The 27,518-nt window shown below is 39.2% G+C and overlaps 1 protein-coding gene across 1 annotated transcript in view; it reads right to left on the bottom strand.

Moving 5' to 3' along the window:
* Positions 1–1,631: 1,631 nt before the first annotated feature.
* Positions 1,632–27,518, bottom strand: part of FGD3 (FYVE, RhoGEF and PH domain containing 3) — a 60,221-nt gene continuing 34,334 nt past the window's right edge. Inside the window, exons 10-19 of the mRNA XM_010584382.1 lie at positions 26,132–26,278; positions 25,471–25,563; positions 24,924–25,003; positions 24,461–24,491; positions 23,859–23,960; positions 19,790–19,852; positions 13,614–13,736; positions 11,487–11,639; positions 8,900–9,040; positions 1,632–2,615 (exon numbers count right to left, since the gene is read on the bottom strand). Of these exons, the coding sequence (XP_010582684.1) occupies positions 2,391–2,615; positions 8,900–9,040; positions 11,487–11,639; positions 13,614–13,736; positions 19,790–19,852; positions 23,859–23,960; positions 24,461–24,491; positions 24,924–25,003; positions 25,471–25,563; positions 26,132–26,278 (1,158 nt within the window). The 3' untranslated portion in view covers positions 1,632–2,390. The remainder of the gene's footprint in view (positions 2,616–8,899; positions 9,041–11,486; positions 11,640–13,613; positions 13,737–19,789; positions 19,853–23,858; positions 23,961–24,460; positions 24,492–24,923; positions 25,004–25,470; positions 25,564–26,131; positions 26,279–27,518) is intronic.

Genomic DNA, 27,518 nt, shown 5'->3' with positions numbered 1-27,518 from the left:
TTCATACCACTGAGTTCATTTATGTAAATGACACACATGTGTCCCAAGAACAGGAAAGAATAATCCAAAGCCTGAATAATGTCTCAAAAATGATGAGAGTTAGCTCACTCCAGTACAATGCAGCTTCAACTGTGGTCCACAGAGACTGTTCCTTCAGCTTCACCAGGAGCTAAATCAGGCTTTGAAAGAAGATAACTGTCTATTGGAGAAGTACCACTGATCTGGACAACAGTCATATTGCTGACGATGACTGAGGGAATGAGATCCCAATCTGTAACACCATCAGCTGTTTCATTTTAGTCTCTAGGCTGAGCATTTTCACGGTGTATCAAACAAGAGCAGAGCTCTGGGATGTTAACGTTGCAGGTACACTACAAATATTTTTTATTTTTTTATTTTTTTTAAAGAAGGTGAACTGAGGAATATAAAATCATTAGATGTGTATTTTGACATACTTAGTTATAAAAAAAGAACAAAATGGGAGAAAAATTGCAAAAAACGTGCTAAATTTTTTTTCTTGGTTAATAAAAATAGCAAATGAAAAATGTATTAAGATGCATTGATTTTGTTTTGGTTTACCATTCTCCCTTCCCATTACTCTCTTGGTAACAAAGAAAAAGAACGAAGCAAGTGGAATAATAAAGGAAAAAACAACCCAAACCAAAAAAAAACCCAAAACCCAAACCCACAACCAAAAAACCCAAACCCCCAAACCAGAAATATTACAAAATAAGTAAATTTTCAAGGCAAGCATTCTACATAATCACATTTTCAGGGAAGCTTGAGAGAGGAAATAACACGTACAGAAAACAATTCCTTTTCACGAACTATTGATAAAAATTACTCTGCAAGAAACCTTTTTCATGCTAACTGATTGGAGGGGGTGGGTAGGGAGAAGAGGGAAGATGCAAGTCTCATGAAATTTTACCAGTAGCTGCTTAAATACATGGCTTCTAATTTTTAGCATCATGGACTTCAGGTATATGATTTATTATACCAAAGTAAAAAAACCCAACAAACCCCAAACAAGGAAAAAACCAAATCCTTTTCTGCAGGTAAGAAAAATACTCACTGATGCAGATCACTAATTTTCAACAATCCTAACAAACTCTGGCTGTATGGAGTAGCTCTTTCTTTCTACCAATATCAGAAAATGTAGAAGGCTGAAGAGGAAACAAAAGTTAAACCAAACCATTTAAAAATACAGTACTGTGACAGATTTTATTTCATTTTTATCAGTACTACATGCTTACTACCACTAGGAACAGACATGCCTTTTTTTTGTTTGTTTGTTCTGTTTTTTTGTTTGTTTTTTTAAAACCTATATTAAATGTTGACCTAAAGCTTGCTGTGCCTTGGAAATCTGGCTCAGGAGTTAACTGCATGAATTTTTATTTAAATAGATAAGCACTTAAGTTTGAAAATAAGACAAATACAGGTGAACAGGAAAATTAAATTACAAATTCAGTTCATACAAATATCTCTTAATCTATGTGCTAAATCCTGTTAATTAGCTGAGATCCTTTAAAAATTCTTAAAATACTTATGAAACATTATTTACAAATTATATAAATAAATCCTAGGTCACTTTTAAATTAACCAATACAACAAAAAAGTCACCTTTTTGTACTGTGTGTACTAAAAATGTTCTTGTTTATTGATCATAACCCAGTTTGCAGTATAAAACATTTGTTCACTTACATCAAAATGGGTTCAAATAGAAGGAAGGAAGGTATTGGTTTCAAAAGAAAACAAAACAATATTATAAATGTTTAAAATCAATGAGGCTTCTTAATGTTATTTTCTGCACAGTTTGCAGTCATTTTTAGAAGTCCCTTCTACAGTATTTGTCTTGTGAACAGGTCATCTCAAAATAGCAGAGACATAGTTTTAGCAAAGGGAAAATACTCAGTACATTGCTCACACTTCACAAAGACCTTTTACCAGGAAGGAGAGGACAGAGAATGGAATGTCAGTGGCCAGCACAAGCCTTTACAACATTTAACTTAAAAGGCAGCATTTATAGAACTAATCACAGACTATACACATCCTGCACTGAACAGCAATCAAAAGGACTGGAAAATATACATTTAGGAAAACAAGAGACGAATGGTTTTCCATTACCTTTGTTATAATTAATGCTTTTCTCCTTGTCTTTTGTTTTAAAACCAGCATCGACACCACCACCAACTACAACTACCTTTTCCTTTAACATAATATATGCCAGGTAACTACTGTACGTGAGAAATGTACAATAAAAGGAGAGAAACCACTGAATTTCCTATGCAGACACATGAAAATATAAAGCCATACAGATTCCAAAGTGCCATGAATACCAAATTCAAGTGATGATTTATAGCATGTAGGAAAGAAACTAAATGGAACTTGCTCTATGGGTTGCTGAGCCCTTCAGCTGTATCTTCAGTTTCCCCTTTGGCTGCTTTGGTGAGAATTTCCATCCATTTCATCTGCAGTTCTTCATCTTCTGCACTGAAATATAGAGTTTGCTGGGACTGGCAAAGCTTAAAAACATGCTTCACTTCAAATTTCTCACCAGAACCTGGTAAACTGACTTCATATCCAGGTAGAGGAATAGGACGTGGGCTCCGTCCATCCTAAAGAAGAAAGAACAAATGTAAAAATTCAGCAACAAATGGTATTTGAAATGGGAGGAGTGGGGGTATACTGAGTAGGGAAGAAAGATTTTCTCTCAGTGGGATTAAAGAAACGCCTGCTTCAAAGAGTTTAAAACTCACTTTGAAGTAGTAAGATGTGATTGGAGATGCATTACCCTACACCCGAGACGTGGTCACCAGGCACACGCTCAGGCTAGGCAGCTACGCCACAACTCCCACCAAACTGGAGTGTCTCAGTGTGTGCTGCCGGCTGACAACCCCTCCGTGCTAGAGACACAGCCTGCCATCCCTGCCCACAGAGCAAGCACACACGCACACTCTTAAATAAGCATATGAACACAGTTCTGGAGTACACGTGCATTCGGCTCCTCATTCAGTACTGTAGCATAGAAAAAAGAGAAGATGCAATATCGACTGCTTAACTTAAAACAATAAAAGGCAATGACTTATTGGTGCTTTATTCTTCAACAGATTCCCTTTCACAGTAAGAATACAGATCCAGCAGTGGCATGGCTGGGGATTTTCATATAATTTCACATAACTTAATGCATGTTGTCTTTTACAAAAAACCCCTTTGCATTAGGTACAGGCAATCAGATCCAGCTGAGAACAGTTTGGTGTAGCCTCTTTTGAACCTCACAGGATATTTGTAAGATTGGTTAAAAGCAGACAAATAAGCAGAGCTGGGCACTGAGATAACTAACTACCAGGGAAGACCACTTTGAAATAAAAGAGAATTTCAGACTTTAAATCTATCAGTGAATCTTCTCAGAAGGTCTTGGGTTATTTATGACGCCTTTCAGAGTTGTCAAGGAAGTCAAAGCTCAGATTCTTGAACATCCTTTGAAGGCCAGATTAATTCACACATCTAAGGAGTGATACAGCTCTCTAACAGTCACATCTTGAGCACCAACCAACTCCTCTACTAAGCTCTCAGGAAAGGTGTACTTTGGCAAGGCAGGGTGTGCCATGACCAAGCAACTCGTTTCAACTGGTGCCAGCAAAGCATTTTCAAAGGCTTCAAACTGAAGTCTAAACCACACAGGCATCGAGCACCTGTAAGAAGCTGTTGCCTCTTGTAGCAGCTACTTGTGTAGCAGCCTCATACCAAAGCTAACAAGGCATCCTACAAAGACGTGGCAAAGTCATTCTTTTGTCACCGCATACTGAACGCAGATGACTTAGTAAATCTGCAAGGGGACCGCGCCTCTGAGAACAATGGCAAAAAAATTATTTTTCTAACACTTAGACTAAAGTAATTCAAGTTTCAGAAGTGCCTCACATCAATGCAAACAAATACATTAACTAAAGGGGCAAAAAATACACAGTTAAAAATGTGCCTAGACGTTTACTAAATCAATACAGGCTTCCTGATTTATTAATCTACTACTTGCTATTGTTATGCAAAAATGCAGCACTACTCAAGACGACCAAGGACTATTCAAGGAGATTTACAGCAGCTTTAGGTCAAACACTAAAGAATTCAGCTCCTATTTGATGAGTGTAAGTAGTTGTCTTAAAAGCAGCACACAATTTCCAGATCCTGACACCACAGCCACATCCATATAAACAGGGAGGTCTTGCACATGCAGAAGTTTGAACTGGCATGTACAGAGTAGCTCTAGACCTGCATACGAGGCAGTGCCAAAGCAAGCAAATATGGGACTGATGAACACAAAATGCACAACAGCACATGCAAGTTCAACCATGCCTGCTTCACTGATCTTGTTTTAGAAAAATAGACACTAAGACTTGTCACATGTAAAATTGGAGGCTGCCCATGACAATGAAAAATGGTATTGTTTGTAGCCAAGAAGTGCAGCGTAAGAGCAAATTGATGTTTGAATTGTACATGTTACACCTACCCAACATATGCAGACACAGGCAAATTAAGCAGACTGCCTTTGGTCTTGCTTCCTCCCTTTTCTTAATATGATGCCTTTGCCACTTTCTCTGTACCTGCCTGATCCAAAAGGAAGGGATTTAAATTATCTCTGAAAAGCTGTGCTACTAACAGATAAAGGTGAAGCATTCATCCTCGAGTCATACCACACACCAGAAGCGGATCGTTCTGCGGGGCCACGAGCATCTCTGCATTTCCTCTGCCACTGAGCCCTTCCCCTCCTACCTGGAGTCCAGCAAACCCAGGGCCTATTCCGCACACACAAGGAATTTGGGCCCTACACTGCGCACGTAAGTAGGATTTACAGGCCTCACAGAGAGAAAAATTTCATATTCTGTTTTTAAGAGCCTACTGGATTTGGCTGGTTGAACTGTTTGGTATTTTAAAATATTTCTGTATGCAACATACTAGGGTTGCTTGATATCAGCAGTTTATCAAACCAAACTACCCAGTGCTGAGAAGAGGTTTGCTTGATTTCAATCATTTCCGTGAGATAGTGAGTGATACACAAAAGTCTACTGGATGTGTAATGCTGTCAGTAATCACAAGCATTGCGCACTCATCCTGACTCTAAGCAGCATAATACTAATGCATTATTTATCTAGGTAACTACAGAAGCATTTATTTATTGCTCTATTACAGCCATTACCACACCCAGGGTTTAAGATTTGGGAACGGATAGCTCAGTTCCACCATACAGGCAGTTCTATTTCATGCACCCCTCCATATAGACATCTCTCTCGCACTGCACATCTCTTGGCAGTGTTCAAGCTCTCTTACACAATTACACAGAAGAACAGTTACCCACTGATGGACCACTATCATTTTCCCCTCCTACTTTTGAGTAGGCTTAGAAAATCCCTGTTTTTTCCACCCAAACTCCACTCTCTACCCACTTATGATCTAATCCCAACCTTGCACAAACCATTGAGAGACTCCCGTGATACGATGGAGTGCCAAGATGCAAGGACCATGAAAAGGGACAGGCAGAGTTTTCTGCAGAGCCAATTAAAGCTTCACCCAAACAGGGTCAACAGACAAGCCACAAAAGTACTTCTCTAAAACCCTGAGCTCAACTCCAAACTCAGCTACTCCCTTATTTTCTAGGAGTAAAATGCATTTACATGATGAATAAAAGATTTTTCTTCAGAATTTATAAAGCAAAATTTTCTCTTGGATCAAACCTAGTAATTATTATATACACTAGCTCTCACTACACTAGATTTACCCTCTGTATTTCTCCAAAACTCAATACTTCTCCAGCTAGCTGGAACTCCTTAATTCTGTATTTCTTAATCAGGTGTATGTTAATGTCAGAGCTGTGGAGGTAGCTGCACATTTTACAAGGCCAATGGGGGCAGAAGCTCTAGGTGGAGCCCTTGGAAAGACAGACTAATAATTTCTATAAAACTGCTGATCCTTAAGCTTGAGGTGGTCTTTGCTTATAAGTAAACTCCTATAATTCCACTCAGATAAACATGACAAACAGCTGCACAAATTCTGTCTCAGTTTGAGGACAGACAAAATTGGCATGATTTCCATACCTAAGTAAGCTGTGAATTTTATCCTCATGCATAAACCTCATGCAAGACTTAAACCGTGAACACTCAGGGGATTAATTCATTCTCCCGGAACAAGGATCTAAAGCAAAAGAGCAGTTTTATTGCTATTTTAAAGCCTGTGAGTCGTATTTCCATCTGCACTGGCATCCCTTCTTCGGTGTGAGGGCTGGGGGTGCAGAGGACGAAAGCTGTCAGGGCTTTTAAAGTATCAGAAGCTCCAGATTCAGCTGGGTTTACTCCTTCTTCCCAAGAGGCAGCTATTCTTTCTGTTCTTTTTAAAAATAATCCCCCAACTTTCAAACTCCTGCAGTCATGCTTCACTTGGTCTGTGTTTCAAGACCTTTAATAACACTGTTGGCAATATTATTCCCAAATGGCAGCTCTTTTTTTAGGCACTGAAATGCATCTTTGCAGGCTTAAAGAGGCTTGTGAGGTGTATTGAGGTTGTTGTACAAAATGAAACAACACCTGGGAAAACAACATTCAAGCACGTGAGTGGTTCCCAACTGGTTCCAGACACTCAGCCACCACGAAAGCAGCTCTGGAAAAGATTCTTCTCAGAAGTCTAGTGTATACTATGTAAACCAGAACTAACAAGAAAGTTGGGTTAATATCAAGGAATGGGATTTGCTTTGTAATTTTTTCCTTCAGTTGGATGCAAATTGAAGAAAATATACGAGTGGGAATGGTAGGCCCTTGAAGAAGGGACTCATTTCTGTTGTTTATAGTCTCAGCCTGCAACTGGTGATTCCTGATAGTAAATCCTGGCTTGGTTATTGAATGTAAGATAGATCAACCTTGTCCTGTATGCTTTCTCTACGCTTTATTTGGAGATTTCTCTCACACCTGAAATAGTTGAGGACACTAATCACTAAATTTAACTGTCATAAAATCGACAACCAGTGTCAAAGGCACCCTTTTCCCCTAAAAAATAGGATCTTACTAATGATATCAATAGAGGCTCAAGATCAAATTTGGCAGGGCATGGAGCAAAGAACGTAGCATCTGAAGCACAGAAGCTCCTTCAGCTTCCAACCCAACCCTGGCTTTGCACGACTGTCAGGAGTGGGCCTGGACAATAGAGCATCATTCTGCTGTGCACTAAATACAGCTGATTTATGTCCCATGAGTTAGTATTTGCGCTGTTCTGCAACAGTCAGTTGGGCACTAGGAGAAACTCTCTTTCTAGGTCATACCATGTAAGGGACGTTGCTTCCTCTCAACTCCTCATTCCACTCATCTTTTAGGCGACATATGTTGCTCCTGGGTGAGAAAGGCCAAAGAATTTAGACCTCTCTCCCTCTATTCTCACTCTCCTTCCCCAAGCTTGCCTGTGTGAGACACTCTGGCTTGGTTTGTATGGGATACACAGCTTGTGCTGGTCCTTCGCTGAGGCACAGCTTTCACATCAGTTGAAACATTAGGCAGTGAAGCCATTCTTTCTGCTTTGCTTTTTAAAGCTTTTTTCCTTTTCCCAGACTCTGGCTCCAGAGAGATCTAAAGATTGGGTTTGTTGCATTCATTTTAGTGCTTTGTCTGAGGCCGTTTGCTTTTTGAACTTGTAATTTCAGTCATGCATCTCCTGTTGACTAGGAGGGAAGCCAGGCAGCTAGCTGCCCGTGGGACGAATTGGAAGCTTACCCAGTGTGGGGTTTGAATCCCAGACAAAGCCAAGTGGGCTGTGTCTGGAGCTCCAAATTCAAGCTTTCAGTCTCTCAAGCACTATGCTTCAAACATTACACACAGTTGTTTAAAATCAGAGGTGTTCTTGCTGACAAGCAGCAAACCAAACACACTTCTAAGGACAACACGTACTTCTTATTGAACATTTGCTATGGGGTAAGCTTTACTTTGAATAGCTTTATAAAACCATAGGTAATATTTAGTTCCCAGACTGTTCCTAGCTACAGCCGTACAAACTGACACTAATAAAAAGCAAACCCTTCATACCACTACAATTATAGCAGGGTAATAGCAGGCTGAATTTGGACCCACTTCTTCTTCCATTCCACCCAGGAGATAAAACAAAGCTCTATATAAACGTGTCAAATGCCATGTACAAAACCAGACATAGGGGATGTCATTTCAGAATTGTCATTCTTTATCTTCAGTACTCCGGAAGCATAACTGATATTTCTATTTTGGATATTCTATCTTGGATATAGATATTTCTATCACTTGACTTTCATTACACACAAATGCTTCAACAGCACACTTAAAAAAAAACCAACAAAAACTTACCAGAGTAATTATTTCAAGTAAAGATAAAATCACATGCTACGACAAGGAGCTTTACCAAACACAGTCCATTTTTGGACATGAAGAACATCTACATCTCTACAAATTCTCCACCCTCTCAACCCAGAACTAGGTTTAAAAAAACCTAAACGCTTGAACCAGCAATTGCAATATTCAGACTGCTTCACAGCTCTATACATTTTACAAGAAGTGTTTTCCCTAATGACGGGGTAAAAAAAACCTTTGAATATACCTGTCTGAAACCTCTAAAAAAAGCAAAACATAACGAAGTTATCCTTGTTTTGTCTTTTTTCATTAAAAAATGGAAAAGAAAAGCTATGAGCTTAAACATTTGCTCAGAACCATATCAGCAGTAACTACAGATAACAAGGAAATCTGAAATCTCTGAGGCTTTGTGCTATATTCAGAAGACAAAGTTCATTTTTGTTGTTGAAACCAAGCCAAATCCTTTGACCTATTTCTCAGCTTGACATATTTAAACTTACGCTTTTTTTTTCCTTTTTTTTGTGGTGTGTTAACCCTCATAAATGCCATTTTACCTGGCTACTTCCTTGCAGATACAGAACAAGAGGTTCAGTCTTGGGGATGGTCACCCACATTTTGTACCAAGTCTTCCCTTTTTCAAGGAACTGGAGGTAGCTGCTGAAGAGGCTGTTTTCAGCTGCTAAGATGCTTTGCTTCTGGATGAAGGAAAAAAAAAAAAAAGAAAAAAAAAGCTGTTTCCATTGATGCTTACACAAGCAAAATACTTAGAATTAAGTATAAAACATACTTAATATAAGTTGTCCAGAGTCCAATAATACTGTAGGGTAAACGCTGGATAGCCCATAACTGAACAAAAGTTTAATCATTATTATATACCATCAAGAAATAGCACAATTCCATGTAATAGAGGCAGATGCTGAACTACTGTTACCAGCAGACATGCAGTTAAATTCCACTTCCACCAAAAAAATTGAGAATGGTAATTAAGATGATGCAGCTAGTTTCTTGCTTAGCAAAGTAGGCTGGGAGATGATTTCAAATTAATGCAGAAGGTGTATTAACAGACACTCTTGTGCACAGATGCAGAGAGATGTGAGCCAGATCAAGAGAGCACTAGGGCAAAAAAAGATTCAAAGAAATTTTAGTCTTCTGATAGAAAGCAAAGAAAAACAAAATTCCTGTTCACATTAGACTTTGCACCAAAGTCTCCAGGGGTTTTCTGGCATCTGCTAATAACATCTGTAAAGTGGCAATCTCCTCAGCTGCTACTAAGCTGGTTAAGAAAGTTTAATGTAAATAGGAGGGAAAGAAAAAGACTGGCTCCGATCTTTTTATAAACCTACTTTCTTGCATTTTACCTGATTCTTTGAAGATTTAGCAGAAGGCTAGGAGCCTGAGCATATGAGGGAAAAATGACTCTTTTCCTTGGGTTTTTACAGCTTTCTGCTGTAATCTGCTTTCTAAAGTAAAGCCATAGGTCACATTTCACTGGTTTGCTTTTTGGCTTTTCAGATTAATGGAGCTCTCGGCTGGGTAGGTGTAGGTTTTCACTTTACTGGCAAACAGCTCTGCTGAAACAGTGCTAGAAAGTTTATCATGAGATACCACAGACTATACTGATGCATATTAAGCGCTCATCATCTGTAGGCATAGCTGTAGTGTATATCTGAAGATTTTGATGGTATCAAGCTCCGGATCCAGAATCTTCTCTGCGGTCTGCAGGTGTGGTAGTTCAGGGAAGGGCAATGTGCATTTGTAGCTTTACCCCACTTTGTATGTCTGAGACTCTGGATGCATTTGGGTACAAAGCTGACAAAGAACCTGAGCAGCAGAGTTCACTCTGGGACACTGTGCTGGTGTAATTTTACTTGTGTAGCTACATTTAGTAGCCTGGAAAGAAATATGACATGCTGGGAAGCAGAGCGGGGCAGGATCTAAGACTACTATTTGAGGAAGCATTTGTCACAGGAGCTCTGGATATGTTTCTTGCTCAGAGTCTAGCTCTTTTCCATGTAGTTTGGTTCTGATGAGGAGTATAACAAGGCTGGGAAGCAGTCTGATGGCTCTGAGAGGTGGCTTCCAGAAAGATGTTTTTCAAGGTAAGATGTTTTCCAGTATAGGCTGCAATTGTTCCCCAATTTTCCATGCAGTGTTCAAAGCAGGACGGTGTAGGTCAGCATATCAGGGGGAAGGATGGTTTTCAATGAAGTTAAGTTCTCAGTGTGTTAGTGCGTCTTTCAAGAATCTGATGTCCCTGTGGGTCCACTTTCAATTGAGATGAATGTCCTCTTTTACATATGCAGTGACTTCTGGCTGTATTTCACAGGTAAAATAAATAAAAAACTTTTCTTCAAGGTGGCCCATGAAAAGCATGGCATGTAATGGTACTCACAGCTCTGCCCATAGTCTAAAAAAAGCATTGGCAAGAGAAGGTTCAGTTGTTGTGGGTGAGGATAAAACAAATCAGTTTGCCAACATGTTTCTTGTTCTTGTAAAAAAAAGGGTAGGATGTGCCGCTATTATGGTATAAAGCTTGGTGACATCTGTGGCAATTGTGAAGCAGTAGTTTACACAGTATAATTTGTGGAAGTCACATCTTGGAGAAAAGAGTTTGCATTATAGCAGGTTTGAGAAAGTTTCAGTGAATCCTGATAGTCTTTCAGAAGGATGCCATGCTTTTGAATGATCAACTAAGAAAAAAATTTGTTTCAGTGATATTTTGACAGGATGTGAAATAAGGAGTGCAAAAGTATCTTCTATATGGAGTTAAAAGAGAAAAAACAAATCTTGTTTTGTCAATAGTTACTGTGCACAACTCAAGACTGGAAATGCATCATAATAAAGAGAAACCAGAGGTTTTTCCTCTTTTTTGTTACTTTGAAAGCTGAAGCTTAGCTGCAAAACCTGTGTGCATCCCTGTATGATCAGCATCCTACGATGAACGCTCACCATTTACAAACAGCATTCAGGCTGCATGCACATTCAATACAAGTTTTAGGCCAGAGGGTCAAATATCATGGTGGGGGAAAAAAGGTAACTAAACAATTTTAATTGTTTTCAATAAATACATTTAAAAAAAAAAAGAAAAAGGACTCACAATGGCAGCTAACACCCCAAAAGTTTCTTAGCTAAATACTGTACCTCTGCAGCTAGTCTTTTCTTTTGTTCTCCGACTGCTTCCACTCCAGGGCTGCATGGGCTTGCTGGTAACTGCAGAAAACACTCTTTACACACTCGATTATGACGGCTGTTATCTGCAAGTGGTTTAAACTCAGAGCATTTTGCACAGATCACCTGTATCAGAAAGACGGTGCTTTATTAGCCATCATTAAAACATAACCCTTCTCCAAAGAGTGACTTACAGAACGCTTGTTATTAAAGTAAAATCCAGAAAACTAATGTAAGCGTAAGACAGAGTGACCAATATAATATTTACTTTATTTACCTTCATTAATTATTAATGTTTTTGTGATCCCATGCTGTGTACCAATATACCTAATTAAAGAAAACATATGCCTTTTGGGAAATACTTTATGATTAACATCATGCAAGTTTGCTTTTCTTATAAGCCTTTATGAGTCAAAAAGGGCTTGGGCTGACAAAGCAATTAGTGCTTTTTAATGCCAATCACAAAATAGTCTAGGAAGGTCTGATTTTCACAGTAAAGGTGGCTGATGCTTCCTCATCAATTAGGCAGTTCAGCATGATAGAACTGAGGAATCAAAAAATCACTGACCATTTTAAGACCATAGTCCAATATATTATCCATTAAAAACTAATTGCCAAATTAACAACTTTTGATTCCTTTCCTTAGCTGCCAGGAGCACACAATGACACGGCAGTCCCATGAAACCGGCGCTTGTGAAGAGTGATGGATCTGCAGCTCTGGAACCTGTTTTCACACTTAAAATCTGACTCTACCACTTGCTGTTGCACAGCTGCTCCAGGGAGAGAAACTGTCCCCTGGGGTGCAAGGCAGGGACAGTCAGCCCGACTCAACATCCATTCTGTATTTACTCTACAATAATACACCACAAACACCCTTCAGGTACAAGTATATGTTATCATATGCTTCACTGCAAGACGTTAATTACTGTATGAAGGTAACTGCCTTAATTCAGCAAGTGAAGCACCATTCTGCCAAGCTATATAAACAAAAAACAAGCTAGCATTTTTAGAAACATGACAGTCTTTCCTTGAGATTTCTTTAATTTGAATGCTATTGCCACATCACAAAACATCACATAACTGACAACTGTTTAACAATAAATTATTAATAATGTGATTGTTGTTATCTCTCTGTGCATGGGGGAAAGCTATTATTTCATTTCTTTAATAATCCTGAGCTTTGCAATGGAACATTTTAAACCTCCAGAAATGTATTTCATTATTTTAGTAATTATTAATGAAAACAAACCCGGAAGGCTGAAAACCCCAACTCCAGTGCAAAAGTGTCTCCTCCACAGTAATTTTATTTCAATTGCTGAGACTGAGGTTTCTTTAAATGTCTTAACTATACATTTAGGTCTCTCTTCAGCTGAAAATTTATCTCCACTTCAAATGAATAATGGTATTTAAATAACATTATTCTCTCCTAGTTACACTAGGAACACTGAACCATGAAACACAAGTCACAGAAGGCAGGTTTCAAGTCATATTACAGACATCAATCTCATCTTGGCTGTGGTTGTGATTTTCGGAAAAAAACCCTGAGAATTAAGCTGTCATTGAATGGCACTGGGGAAGGGTGGCTAAGTGCCTTCAGTAACTCGGCCTTGAATCTCCAGGACTGATTTTTTTTGACTTTTCAAGCAGGAGGAAACAACTTTGGCACAAGCAATTCTTGACGTCTGCTTTAGGGAAAGAAGAACCCATCTATCTTTAATATAGCACGTTCAGTTGTTCATCCTGGAAAGAGCTGCTGTGTGAAGTAAGGCTGCCAGAAGGCCATTCTGTTTCTGCAAATAAAATACAGGGGACAACTCCCTCCCCGGATACATGCACATCCCCAGGGTAGGCACTACCTTTCTTTTCATCCACTGAGTCACTGTATTTGCCTTTAAACCAGCACAGACTAGGCCCCTTGCACCACAGTTTTGCTCTTTTTTCCCCCGATTCCCAGGGAGTAAAGCAAGTGGGAAGATCTGCTCTGTCAATGATCTGCCATGAACCAGAACATCTTTTAGTTCCTGCACTGAAAAAATAAAAAATTCTCTTCAATGGTCTCTGCAGAAGAAATGAAAAAGCTCAGTACATTCTGATACTTACTGCCCCACACTGCTTACAGTGGTGCCGCCTTTTAGTAATGGAGTTAAAGCTTTCGCTGCAGCTCTTGCAAGCCTGTTTCTCCTTGTCTCGCTTAGATTTGGAAGATTTCCTACAGGAATCACTCTGAAATGAAAAGTACAATTATGTGATATTTAAAAAAAAAAAAAAAAAATCGCAAAACAATTCATGGAGTTCTCCTACTGACAAAGATGCTCTTTGGGTTTCACACCATTTTAGAAAAGAATTCACATCAACTCTGCTGATGACCTATAGCTGGATGGCTGGCTCAGCCACTGGGTGTTTCTGGTGTGGCATCATGTGATCTGAGATTGCTAAGTCAATTCCTCAAGTCACTCTCTGCCCACTTGTGCCCTTACTGCCACTGAGCGACCTCATCTCACCATTTGTTGGCAAGGAGGAAGAAGAATTGGCAACGTGGGCTTCTCAAGAAGAGCTTTCCTTCTAGCACTCATCTCCTCCTTCCTGCTGTAACGTCTCTTGGTTAAGGTAAATGTTGTTGACTTCATGAGTGCGTTGTAAGCTCTTCGGTTTGTGGGGAGGAGATGAGAAGGTTTTGGGAAAAATGGCTTGACTGAAGAAGTGAACGGTGCTAGCAGTGGATTTTTGCACCACTCAACTTCAAATCCTTAATTTAGGAGTTTCCTTAGGCTCCCTCCCAGCCCATGATGAAACATAAAGCTCCTCAGGAAGACAGGGACACCTACACCAGGGACCTGCTATCAACTGCTCTTGGCAGAAGACACTTTCTATCAGCTGTCTTGATAGCCAAGCAAGTTTAGCCTCTTAAGCTAAGCACCTAAGCTGGCACACAAAGTCACTCAGTATAAGTAAACCCAATTGTACAATTTTCTGATAAACGGAAGAGCATTAACGTGACAACGTGCAGTTCACAAAATACAGCTTCACATAGAACTTCAAGTGGACCCCCTGTTTTGTTTTCTTTTTTAATAAATACTATTCCTCCCTCCTAGTCAGGGTGGCTATATGCAAGGGAACAGCAGCTCCCTGGGGGTAAGCCTCGGGCACCCCCAGCCAGGCAGCATCTGCATGGAGATGCAAGCCCGAAGGATGTGCTTGCATCATGTTCCTCCAGCACAACTCTTTCATGAGAAGAGGTTTGATATCTCTCTTCATTTTCGTTTGCTTGACACAATCATTTAACAAACTACTGGGAGAAGAAACATTTCCTCTAAATCAAAAGAGCAGAGGTATCTTACATTTTTTCTGAAAATCAACCAGGTGAAGACCAGGCCCGTTGTAGGTTACACAGATTCTGGACTCCTTGACAACCCCCCCTTCCTCTTAAACCACATGTGCCTACTAAGTCACAACTTAAGTCCACTTGAGAGAGAACAATTGGCTTAACAAATTTCCCCTTCTTCAAAGCCTCTATTTAACACAAAGATGGGGGCATGTGGGGATGGAAGGAAAGGCAGCAGCAATTACAATTAGCAGTGGCTGCCCACGGATCACCAGACAGGTGTCACCAGCACTAGGGAAATCCTGCCTTTCGCCCTAAGCTTTCAGCTTACGACTAACATGCAGGTTGCGACTAACCTGCAGAAGTCACTAATACAGGTTTTCAGGCCAATTAAAAAAAAAATAAAAATCAGATTTTATAAGCTGACACCACTCTTTCATCTTTCAGCCTCCTTGAGTCTCTGCCCTGCCATTCCCTGGCTACAGAGGAAGGCACATTGTCTTTCAGCAGAGCTACTGAAACCACCCTGGCTTGTATCGGCATTACACAACAAAACCACAACTAATTACTTCTAATTGGATTGGATCTTCTAATTTTTATTATCTTTTCTATAGTTGCAATAGCAATGTTTCAAACTTGTATACAAGTACATAGGACATTTTGCAATTCAGCTTGGTGAAGCACAGTCATATGGATTTGTTCATTCAGGAAAATCACTATACCCCCATATATGTACATATTAATTGCTCAGCAAAACAGAATGTCTGCAAATTCAAGTCCTCCCCCACACATAAGCAGAATCACTTCTCTTGTGAAGAACCAGATGTAACCAGTATGACGTTGAATTACACCAACCGAACAATGCCTCAGATGAATCACTGGCAAAAATGTTCCTTTCAGGCTCTATGAGACCCCTCCAAGTAAGGCATACAATTAAGGCAATTCGAAAAGCTTTTACTGATCAGCAGCAATCTACAGAGTAACTTTTTTATTTGTATCACATGTATTGGCTAAAGTCAGCAATTTCTCACTCTGATTTTGATGCTAATTCTATTTAATTTTTTAGGAGACAGATTTTCCTTCCACTGGCTAGGGATGGGTTCCCCTTAAGTCATTAGATCAGAACATTTCCTCACTGGTCAATTTCATTTTTCTCTTCTTAATAGTTAAAATTTGCATATAGCATAACAAGCCTTTTGATTCTCATGTTAACAACAATTTCACTAGTGTTACTGCAATGGCAAGAGCATAAATCAAGGCACCATTTAGCGTTGTGAAATGTGACTGGAAGATAATCTTGACGAACGCTAAACAAAACCAGTTTTTGGCTTTCAATTGATACCTACACGTGCCTGCATAGGAAAAATGCTGAAGTTCCTCTAACATGAATTGAATGGACTGCTTCATGTGGAGATCGGTTAATTTGATTTGTACTTCAATAGGAATATCCATCATCACCCACATTCATGTTTCTATAACGCAGATAAGACTCAAGTTGAATACTTCCTCTAATGGATTCATATTTGACTTCCTCCTCAATGTGAACAGTCTGGACAGTGTTCACTTTCAGAAATACATGACCCATATATTTGACAAAAGAAAGGAAGCAGAAAGGTTATTATATTGGGCAAGATTTGTTATGACAGTTATGCCTGAGCTTTTATTTTAGACCATTATATCTTAACTTGTGCTGTAGCATACAACAAGCATTTAATACTAACTTCACTAACCAGAAAAGGCCCTGTATAAAGAGGTCCTTAAGTGTTTGATGAATACCAGCCATGTTTCATAATATTTCTCAACATTATAAGAATACAGTGAGAACACAAGAGTTTGAAACATTGCTATTGCAGCTGTAGAAAAGATAATAAAAATGAAAATGTATTTTCTTTACGACTTGGCAAATTCCAAAGGGCAATTATAGAAGAAGGACTTATTCAATGTTATGTTATTTAACTGCTGACACTGGGAAAGAATTAAGAAGCCTTTTGCTTTCCATCCCTGTGAAAGCCATGAGACGTTGCTGCACGAGCAGTCCCCCCATCCCACCCAGCGATGGCTCAGGAAGTTGACCTCGCCACATACTCGTAACTGTACACCATCTGAACAGAGAGGGTTTTGTAGAAAACAAGGACGTGCATTGTAATTCACAAACCTTGTTCATCCAAGATAAATAACAGTCACTTTGCAACTGTATCCTTTATTACACAAGCTACGTTGTTTACTGTTGATGTATGTTAAGAGGGAGTCTAATATGAAGCTGGGCTAGCTTCAACTGGAATATCTTGATACTAATGCACTTGAATAATTGTCATATTTCTTACCTTTCTTGGTGTACCCAGCTCTGTTTTGAAGCTGGTGAGTCCAACAGGGAAAAACACTTGCATAAAATTTGTTCAGAGCTAGTATCTACAATAACTTCGTTCAGACTGGGCTGTTTTGACCACTGATTTACTTTTACTCTACAGCTGCATTTAAGTCTCTAAATCTTGACAGTTTCCTCCAACTTTAAAATTTTGGTGGAAGAAGAGCGTATACCCCAGCAAGAGGTACAACTCATGCCTAGAGCTAAGTGACTTCAAGGTGAAGGTCTGTGGCTGGACTGCTTAGGAAAGCAGACATCACATCATTTGTGAACTACTGGAGCCTCCATTTGCTTCAGAAAAGCAGGGAAGAAACACTGAAGAGCTGGTAGGAACAGCATGAAAACCAATGGGCTCAGGAGACTGTTGTTCTGTTATTTATTACTTGCTATATATTTCATGCTGTCTGGGCCAGTAGGTATTAGTTAAGTCTCAATGCTGTACATGCAATATACACAGTTTGATGAGATGCTTATATGGGCAGAGTATGAGCAACATAGGGGTTTCAAATCTTTTTCTTCTCATTATGCTTATACAGCTGCATATTTTCCATTTACAAATTACATTTTTGGAGACACCCGCAATGGGGCAGAACATCAGCAGGTGCTTCTGGAAATGCTGAATATATGTGAGAAATTAATTTAAATTATATTGTATATTTTGTACTTTGTAACGCAGCAAAATTATTTAGTTTGTTTCTCTGTATGTCAATGTCATACATGCCAGGTTACATGCAAGACAATCTTCCACTGGCTTGTACTTTCCTCATGCAAGCAGAAGGTTGAGCATAAACTGTGCTAGCAGTGCAGTGCAGCAAACAGTTACCACAATGCTGTACAGCAAGCAGATTTTACTTCCTGCAGTAGGTTTTCACTGTCTGGTTATGCTAATGTGTCACACTGAAGAAAAACCCAGCAGACTCTTCAGTAGACTCAGCAGAACCACAGGAAGGAGACAGTAGTTTGCTGACCACCACTACCACCAAGTGGTTTGCATGGGGAAGCTGTTAAGCACAGAATTTATTTGCTCATGCACTCACTGAGATGTTTCTAAAGGGATGTCATCATCAAATATTAATATTTTCTAAAGCTGCAGCTAACATCTGAATTCATTGCTCATGCTGATGTTATCCATTTGCTACAATACAGCAGAATGAGATCCCAGAATCAATACTACACAATTTTGCATATCTTTAGCTTTGTGGTTTTTATCAACTCCATTTTTATTTCTATCTCAGGAATTAAATTTTTCTTTAGATACACAACTTCAGGAAAATTACTTAATGTGTCAAGATATACTATGCAAATCACTGACAACTATATATAATTAACTAAAAAGATCTAATTTTTAAAAATATAATTACAACTAAAATTTACATTTCCCTAAGAAACTTAAGACCAACAGAAATTTTTACCTGTTTGTTTTTTAATACTGTATAAAACATCTTTTTCATTAAGTAGCTAGCTCACTATAGTATCTGCATGTAACTCAAGGAACAGGGGCAGTAATTGCAAAACTGACTACATATAAATAAAAAATTGCTTAGGGAAAAAACGAAGTGTGAACAAACAATAAACAGCAAGGAGTACACTAATTACAAGCACTTGTTTTTAACAGGCTCTTGCTTGTATAGGTCAGGCTGCTGGCTTGTTTAACAGCTTTTCATTGATACTCTCTAAACTTTACCAGTAGGCTACAAGTTTGGGCAGAGGTCTGGCATAGCCTGCTAAGTGGCTCCTTTGTTACTAAAGAGGTCATGCTAATACATAATATCCTATAGTATGTCTCAGCAGATAAGGGTTTTTTTGGTTGTTGTTGTTTCTTTCTGTTGGGGCTTTTTTCAGTAAACTCAGCTGACCCTAAGGCATTTCCTGAAAGTCTGTTATTCTCAGAAGACATTTTAGAAGGGAGAGATAAGAATGCTAAAAAATAGACCTTATTAAGGACTCAAAACCTCTGGTTTGACTCAGCAGCAGTCACAAACGTTGTACAGAACAAAATGAAAAATGCCTTTAAAAGTATACTTTGCTTTTGCAGCAGCCAATCACTTACAAGCCAGAGCCGTATGAAAGTACTACCATCTCCTCCTCTATTGGCGGAAACATGAAAAGCACACTATGAAAGAAGTGTTAAGCAAAGTTTGGTTCTGGAGATGAAATCCTGAGTTACACAAGATGACAGTATTAACCAGCCAGATTTCCTTGTCTCTCTTTGCCTCCCTCCCCCCAAGCATTCAGTGTCGCTCCCTATCAGAATTTAAAAAAAAAAACAAAAAACACCCCCCACACCCCCCCCAGTGCTACAAACGTAACAATCAACTTCCCTCCAGCTAGGTTCCCCATAACTAGGTTCACACACATGTGCAGCTGTATCTGGAACAGGAGGATTTAAATTCACTGATGGTGCAACTCTACAAGTAGCTGTGGCTGTAACTTAGCCAAGAAACTAAGGACAGCACAGCTGCAGCAACAGACAGCAGAATATAAACCGATATACTGAAGTATCTCTGATTTTTTTTCTGCTGCAAAAGAAATATAACCAGTCCCCGCCCCCTGCCTTGCTCTACCAAATATTAGCTTCAAATTACTTACCCCTCCAAATGCACCACCACTATCTGCTCCTGGCATTGATTCCACCGAGCTGGTGCTTGCTATCTAAGGGCACAGAATGACACAGAACAATTTCAACATGGTCATTCTTCCTAAAACATATTAAGCACTGAAAAAGAAATTGTGGCATCATTTGCTTTTAGCCCCTTAGCTATTTGCTTGCGAATACGCTTCAATTGCACACATGCTCAGCCACCCTCAAATACTGGGTTGACTATGAATTGGGTGACTTCACAGATGGCACTGAATTACCAAGCCTGCTTTTCGCTGCAGCGTGTGCCTAGCCCATAAGCACTGCAGAAAGCAAACAGCCATGTTTTGAATTACACCGCTCCCTTTGAGCCCTGCAAGCCAAACAAGAAAGTGCTTTGTGTAGTCAGTGGATTCTGAGGAGGAAGAATATTTGCTTCATTCAAATAGTACTCAGTTAAGTTTTTCTTAATTGCAATACATCTCTTAATAAATGCAAACTGGCATCTCTATATATTCAATACATATAAAGGGCAAATAACAAGCTTATGTACACCAAAATCATAGGCTACATCCTAAAAGGAAAAGCATCTCATCTGCCATTAATTTACAGGGAGTTTTCTAGTTTACAGGGGATTCTCAAAATATTAAGACTTTTTATGATAAATTCTCCTGTTATTCCCATAGATCATACTTTGCCAATTAGACAACTTCTCATGTTTTGAGGTTATCCAAATCTCCAGTGCATTTTTGCACTCCAGCTTCATTCCACTTGAAAGCAAAAAGATTTAATCTCTGTTATTAGAAACAACCTGAACTGTAGCTTTGAGTAAGTGGCCCAATTGAAGAGCTATTCATTCTGATACCTAGTTGTATCTATTTATATACTAATACAATCAATCGACTCTTGAGAACAAGCAAATAAGCAAATGGATCCCCTGGGGCTAGGGCTGTGCCACTGCCCGAGCACTTCCTCGGGGAATGCAATTTAATTAAAGGGAAGCATCATGTACTCAACTACAGCCAACTATTTCTGCCTCCCCCAAAAAACCAGCAACCCTAGGGTCTTCACATCATCTATTCCCCAGTCCTGTGGAACGGGGCTTCTTTCCACTGGAATCCTAATCAACCTGTGTTTAGATCCCCCTGCCCAGTAAAAGGACATCTGTGTGCTGGGAAACAGGACTTGGGAAGGGAAATGGAAAATGTGGAAAAAAAAATGGGGTCTGAAGGAGAGATTGAGAAAACCCCCAGCAAGTTTAGGGAAAAGAATAAATTCCTCTAGTTGCCTGTTCTGATCCCCATGCTCTTTTAATATTTATTTGGAATAATGTGCTAAAAATCAAGTACCCTCTACTCTTACTTAACCTGGAAAAGATTTCAAAAGGGCTTCTCGCCCTTTTGTTACCACTACCACTCAAACCGTGTAAGATTTGGTATGAGGAGGACAGTTATTCATGTGTTTGTCAGAACTACCCCAGAGCTATGGGGAGGAACAGAAATGGGGGTGGGAAATAATGATGATTTAACAGGATCTAAAAATCATAGTTTAACTCAGAGAAGCACTCCCAGGTCTCAAATCTTAGGGATGCCACTTCCACAGAGCTCAGCTCTTTGTGGCACTTTTCCTTGCCAGCCTTCTAATGATGCAGAAACTGGGTCCTTCCCCCAAATCACGAGCCTCCAACTCTTCCGAGATCAAGCCGTAATAGAAGAGGTCCTTTTCCTTGGGAACATTTTTAGATGGCTTTAAGAAAAAACTTCACATAGCCCTGAAATGCTGCAGATGAAAATGGTAAACAGGGAAACAAGTGTCCTCCTTCTGAAGGAACTAAGCCACAAAGGGACCCTGCAGCTTTCTGAAAATACTTCTTTAAAAGACCACTGCTACAGTCACCCTGCAGGGGGCTGACTGGCAATGACTCTGAATATTCACCTCCTGACAGGTGGGAGTTTATTAATTGCTGTAGATTATTGCACAGGCATAATCTTAAGAGTCAGGTCAAATGTCAGATCTCTGCACCTCCAAGGAACCACATTCCCTTCTGTAGGGAAATTACAGGCTGAAGATCAACTCTTAATGCTTGTATGAGCTTATGTAAGTCAGCAGGAAAAACAAGAGCATGGTAAAGAATTGTGTGCAAAGGCATGCACTGGTCACACAAATAAAATCAATCATAAGCACTGTAACATATCAAATGTATGGCCAAGGATGGGAGAAAAGCAATTTGGCTGTTTTTCTCCAGGCTTATTAGAACCAGAGTCCAATTTCTAGTAGCTGTTAGAGATCCAGCCCGAAATCCACGACTGCATATTTATTTCTTGACTCATGAGAGCAAAAAAGGAAGATTATTGTCATTTTTCCTTCTAAAGCATTCTGCCCAATATTCCATAAAGATAATCAGATATGTATGGTGGATGCTGCCTACAGCAGCATATTGCTACTAAGAACGCTGTCAGTATTTGTCCAGTTTTCCTTACAGAACCACCTTCAGCTCTTTTTAACTGACAGCAATTTCTGCTACATTTAGCCGTGACATCAGTTTTCCAAAGCTGACTATCTAGATAAGCCAATCTCCTAAAAATGCAGGTTAGCATTCTGGCATAATAAAAATTAAGGTGGATACTGCATTAATATCACAGCCTGGAGATAAACCAGACTTCTGGTCTGCTTGACTTTTATGAACCAGTATAGTATAAACATGTAGATACACCATTAAGACAGAAGCAAAATAAAATGGAAATTACAAAGCAAGATGATAATAATAATGAAGTTGAACAGACACTGTGTCTTAATGGATAGAAATAAGTGTGCTTATTAGTTTACTTATTAGCAAAAGATTTTTTTTCCATCAGAGCATCCTGGTTCTGAAGGCAGCCATGAGTTAACTTAAAAATATAGGCATGAATTGATTATTTTCCAATTTTTTCCAAGTATTTTTAGCTGATGAATAGTTCATGATCGGTAAGCTATGCCATATTCTGAAAATGGCTCATTGCTGCCTGCTATCAGCAACAGGATCCTAGACTCTGTGAAGGTTTGCAAAGATCTCTGCTGTCAGACTGATTAATGCTGGGATGAAAGGAATACCTAACATCTTGCCCGAGCCCCCTGGGAAATCAGTCTGATAAAAATCCAGCATTATTGAGTCACTGAATCAGATATGGGAAAGGAGAGGTGTCAAAAATAGTTAGGTATCCCCCCCCAAAAAAAACGTTTAGGAGGGCAGGGGAGGGGGAAGATAAAAAGTTCCCCAAGTTTAGTCTCTGCAGATGGACCTCCTCTCTCTGCAGATGGACCTCCAAGATCTATCATGTATCACCACTAACATCATCAACACACTGGCAGCTCAGCACAAAATTGCTAAAAATTTCCCTCTCCCAGGCCCTCTCCTCTTTAGCTTGTAGCAAATGACTGAGGCTAAGGTTATCACCATCATTATCAAGTCTAATGAAGAGATATTATCATCCTCATGGGAATACTTCCAAACCAAAATTCCTAGCAAAACCAACATAGAGTACTGCAGTTGTAGAGAAACAGAATAAACTTTCAAGACTATTTTGCATATTTAGCTGAAGAGTATTCTTTCTGAAATATATTTATTATCTATAAGACAGTGTTTTAAAGAAAATTTTAAAATGCATCAATTTCCTTTCAACTCTTTAAAGCTTTTAAAATAATAATAAATAAGAAAAAAGAAATAATCACAGAATGCATCTGTGAGGAGATGGGGAAAGGTAACGAAGAAAATCTCCCAGGCACACAAACATCATTCCAGACAGCCAACCACTCATAACATCGAGGAATTACACCTGTTATGCTAAATGAGACACTAGTCTGGAAAACGTGACTGATAGGTCTCTTGCACTGAATTACCCTGGGTAAATTATTCCATACCTCCATGGTTGAGTAACTATGACTGATATGCATTTGAGAGCCAGAGAAATGGAGCTGACTGTACCATAATGTAATAAAAAAATCAAGAACAAGACTACAGTATTTTAAAGTTAGCTGCGTAGGTCTACTTTAACTGTCGGTAAAACTTAGAGCAAAGAAGGACAATTAAGCACTAGTACTTACTGAGGAATCAGGAAGATGCTCCTCCTCTTGAGAAAAAGAGCTATTGAAAGCTCTAAATGTCTCACTGTTCTGTTTGTGCTTTTCAATTGTTGCTTGAATGACCTGAGACAAAAATTCCAACAAAGATGAGAAGTGTCACAAAAAGAGCCTTGGCAAAATTCTCTCATAGGAAGATGGTTAGGATTATCATTTTAGTGAAAAACCCTTACACTTGCATAAATGAAATGGAAACTTAAATACCTTAATAACTATGAGTGGTGGTGTCTGTTAAGTTAAAAACTAAGACTGCTATCAGACAGTGTCTGTACAAGTCAGACTGCAAGAATATACAAGGCTAATCTCTGACACCTCAATCTCTTCTCTCACTGGGTTTGAGGACTGCAGGAAATGGGAACCCATTCAAAGCCCCCGTCCACTGCCTGGACACAGCGGGTCAGCAGTGGGACCCTGACTGGGACTCCACATAAGCAGCTTTGCCAGACTGGACTACCCAGCTTCCTCACACAGCCTCATTCATTCAGAAACCCAAAAAGATAATTTTAAAACAGAAGGTGCTGACTGCACTGTGATTTCCACCCGTATCATAACACTTTTGTATTAACCTGAATCCATTCCCTCTTCTCCTCTTCTGTCCTGTTAAAACAAAAGAAAAATAAGGAAAACATCATAAATGTACTTGCAGTATTTTCAGTGAATTCGATTCACATCTTTACAGCTTTATATCCATGTAGATTTTAGCTTTGCTATCCACTATTTTATAAACATTATTAATAACTGTTGACCTCAGTTATTACCAAACAAATGCCAAAAATGTTTGAATTATTAATACAGTGGAACCTACAAGCACTACTATAAACAGTGTTGGCATTCAATAAAGCAAATCAACATAGCACTTTAACACACTCTGACTTAGGAACAACATATTCTCCTGCATATGCAAGTTACACATCTCTGATGCCCATCTCCTGGTGTAAAGCTATGTCATACTAGCACAGCCATATCCCCTAGATGGTAAATTTCTACATAAATATTCACAAACCTCGAAAGACAGAACAAGCACCATACCTGGCTTGTAGTTCCAGCGATCTCTTTTTTCCTGTTATTGAAAATGTATGAGCCACATTTTGCTTGGCAATTTCTTGGACCTGTAAAAAGAACATGTCATCTTCTTACTAGTCTCCATTGTCTTTCAATCATTTTTAATGACTTACAAATATATTCATTCTTTGAAATACTTAGTTGAAAGGATCACTCAGAATATAGTACAGGGTAGAAAAAACAAAGGATTGTTTCCATAATTACTCGTGTTGCTACAAAACTTCTGAATCTGTTATCACCAACCAGCCCCTAGAGCAGTAGGGGGAAAAGGTGGCTCCTGTGTCAGCTAGGCGACAAGGGAAGGCTTTCAATCAAAGCATGTACAGAGTCACCTTTTTCTTACGCATCTTTGGATGATTACTTCATAATAATTACAAAAAAAAAGATCTAAAGCTAGATTTCAGAATTTTATTGTATTTCTACATACATCTATTGTTACATTTTTTGATTCAGAGGGGGTCTAACGCTATCGAGTGGGGAAGCATTAAAATGGGGGAAAAGAAGAGAGGCAAACCTGCAGTCCTGCAATGTCCATCTTCTCTCGAACACTGAACTTCTGGCCTATCAGCCTCAGTTTTGGCACACAGTATAGCACCATGCTGTTAAACTGTAACAAGGGAATATTTTAGGTTAAGGGATTACACACCGGACAAAGCCTGCATTTTGACAGTTTAGGACTCTGGTGTGTTTTACTCTAAGATGCAGTTCTCAAGAAGAGGTTTAAAGAGCAAGCTAGGCTCACATACCATACTTGAAAGAAGTGGACAGACAGAAGCATGTCAGCCAGTCACTTTCCCCTTCTCCCCCTCTCCCTAGTACCCATTTGACTGCCTTGAAAGAAAACGAGAGCTATTCTCTCAGTGTCAGCAAGAGTTGGCCATCTTATGCAGCAAGGTGCTACAGCTGGAAACACACCTCCTCAGGCACTTTGCAAAAAACGCAGCCTCTGAGGAGGGAGATGGGAAAGACCCCTTTGGGCCTGACAAGCCATCAGCAAAGGTACAAGTGTGCAAGGAAGGAAATCCTCAAGTAAAAAGCGTCAAGAGAAAACTGCTGCTCAGAGGAAGGAGTAGCTGGGCTCAGTTGGTGAATGCTTTTTGTATTTGAGATTAGGAAGATGGAAGTGCACCATTTCATAGCACAACTCAAAATAAGCATGCAACAAAAAAACTCACCAGGAATAAATACCTATCCTGCGCTGTGCCGTTCTTTGCTGAAAGTTTCTGAATATGTCCTTCTTTAATGAGCTCATTGGCTGGGTTAACAATATCCTCTTCACCACCAAGTCGCTCGTAGACTTCCAAAAGCTTGTGCATCTTTTCCTGCAAGTACAGAAACCCCAACAGTTTAATTAAAAAAAATTATTCCACTTGGTCTATTACCCATAGTATCATTTCTGTGGTAAGTGTAAATAAGTAGGAAAGAATATAGCCTTTCACTTTGGCTATAGCTTTGCATTTTCAAAAATTAATGAATACCTGTTCCATACTCTTTAGTATTCTTCCCCACTCTGTATTAGTCACTCATGAGTCATACCTGGATTGTACCATTTTAATGACATTTTGAGATCAATCTATTTGATATTTTTAGATATTCCTATTCAACAATAAATACATATCTTTGGAAGCAATGGCATCAGGTCCAGTAAAATCAGTGGCCAAGTTGGAGACTAGTATGTTACCAAATTGTTTCCAAGTTTGAATTTATTAACTCAGCTTCCACCCCACAACTCAGACTAAGATTTCTGCTGCACTATGATCGTTCCTCAGCTTCCGAGATGTTTCGCCTCTTGTATTGTTGCTGATAAAATGGCACATAGGTCTCCATCAGGAAGTATGGTCCTATTCTGCATTTCTAAGCTACATATAAAACCTCAGATGTATGGGGAATGCTGCAGTCCTATGCAGGGGCCTCCATGGCAAAAAGTACCTCTGAAATAGACCAGGACAAAATGCTTAAAATATAGTTTTAATGTCATTCAGGCATCCTTATGTCTTTGTCAAAATTCTTTATGAAGGGATTACTTTTTCCTTTTCAGCAAAGCACTGTTTCTACTTTATATTAAGTCAACCAAACATTAGAAGTCCCTCTACAAAGTATTCAAATGGATAAAGGTAACTAGTTCACCCATTTGCAGCTGCTATATTAAGCATTGCAGCAGCTTTAACTAGTCAAAATAAGAAAGGTGTGTAAATCTTGCTACTGAGTTATAGCATGTGGAAAGCTTTGGCTTTCAACCACAAGCTGGACTGATGTGCTCCAAATGGCACTGTCAGCAAAGGGTCAGAAAGTGAGGACAAAGATTTATGCAGTTACACCCAAATATATGTCCAAACACATCTCTAAATCACACCTCTACCTTTCTATAGATTAAGCTGGAATTTCACGTCCTTACACACTTTGTTTACCCCCATTTGACCTGAGAATTTTCACCACAAATATACATCACACCAGTCCCTGTCCTAATCTATTCTTCTGACCAATGATTAAACAAACAACGAAAAAACCCCCAATAAAAAAAACCAAACAAAACCAAACGGTTAAAATAAACACACAGCAAAA

This window comes from Haliaeetus leucocephalus, unplaced genomic scaffold (genome assembly GCF_000737465.1).
Source record: "Haliaeetus leucocephalus isolate CR32 unplaced genomic scaffold, Haliaeetus_leucocephalus-4.0 Scaffold984, whole genome shotgun sequence".
In the NCBI taxonomy this organism is placed as follows: Eukaryota; Metazoa; Chordata; class Aves; order Accipitriformes; family Accipitridae; genus Haliaeetus; species Haliaeetus leucocephalus.
Note: the sequence above shows the minus strand (reverse complement) of the source record. Positions and strands in the feature narration are given on the sequence as shown.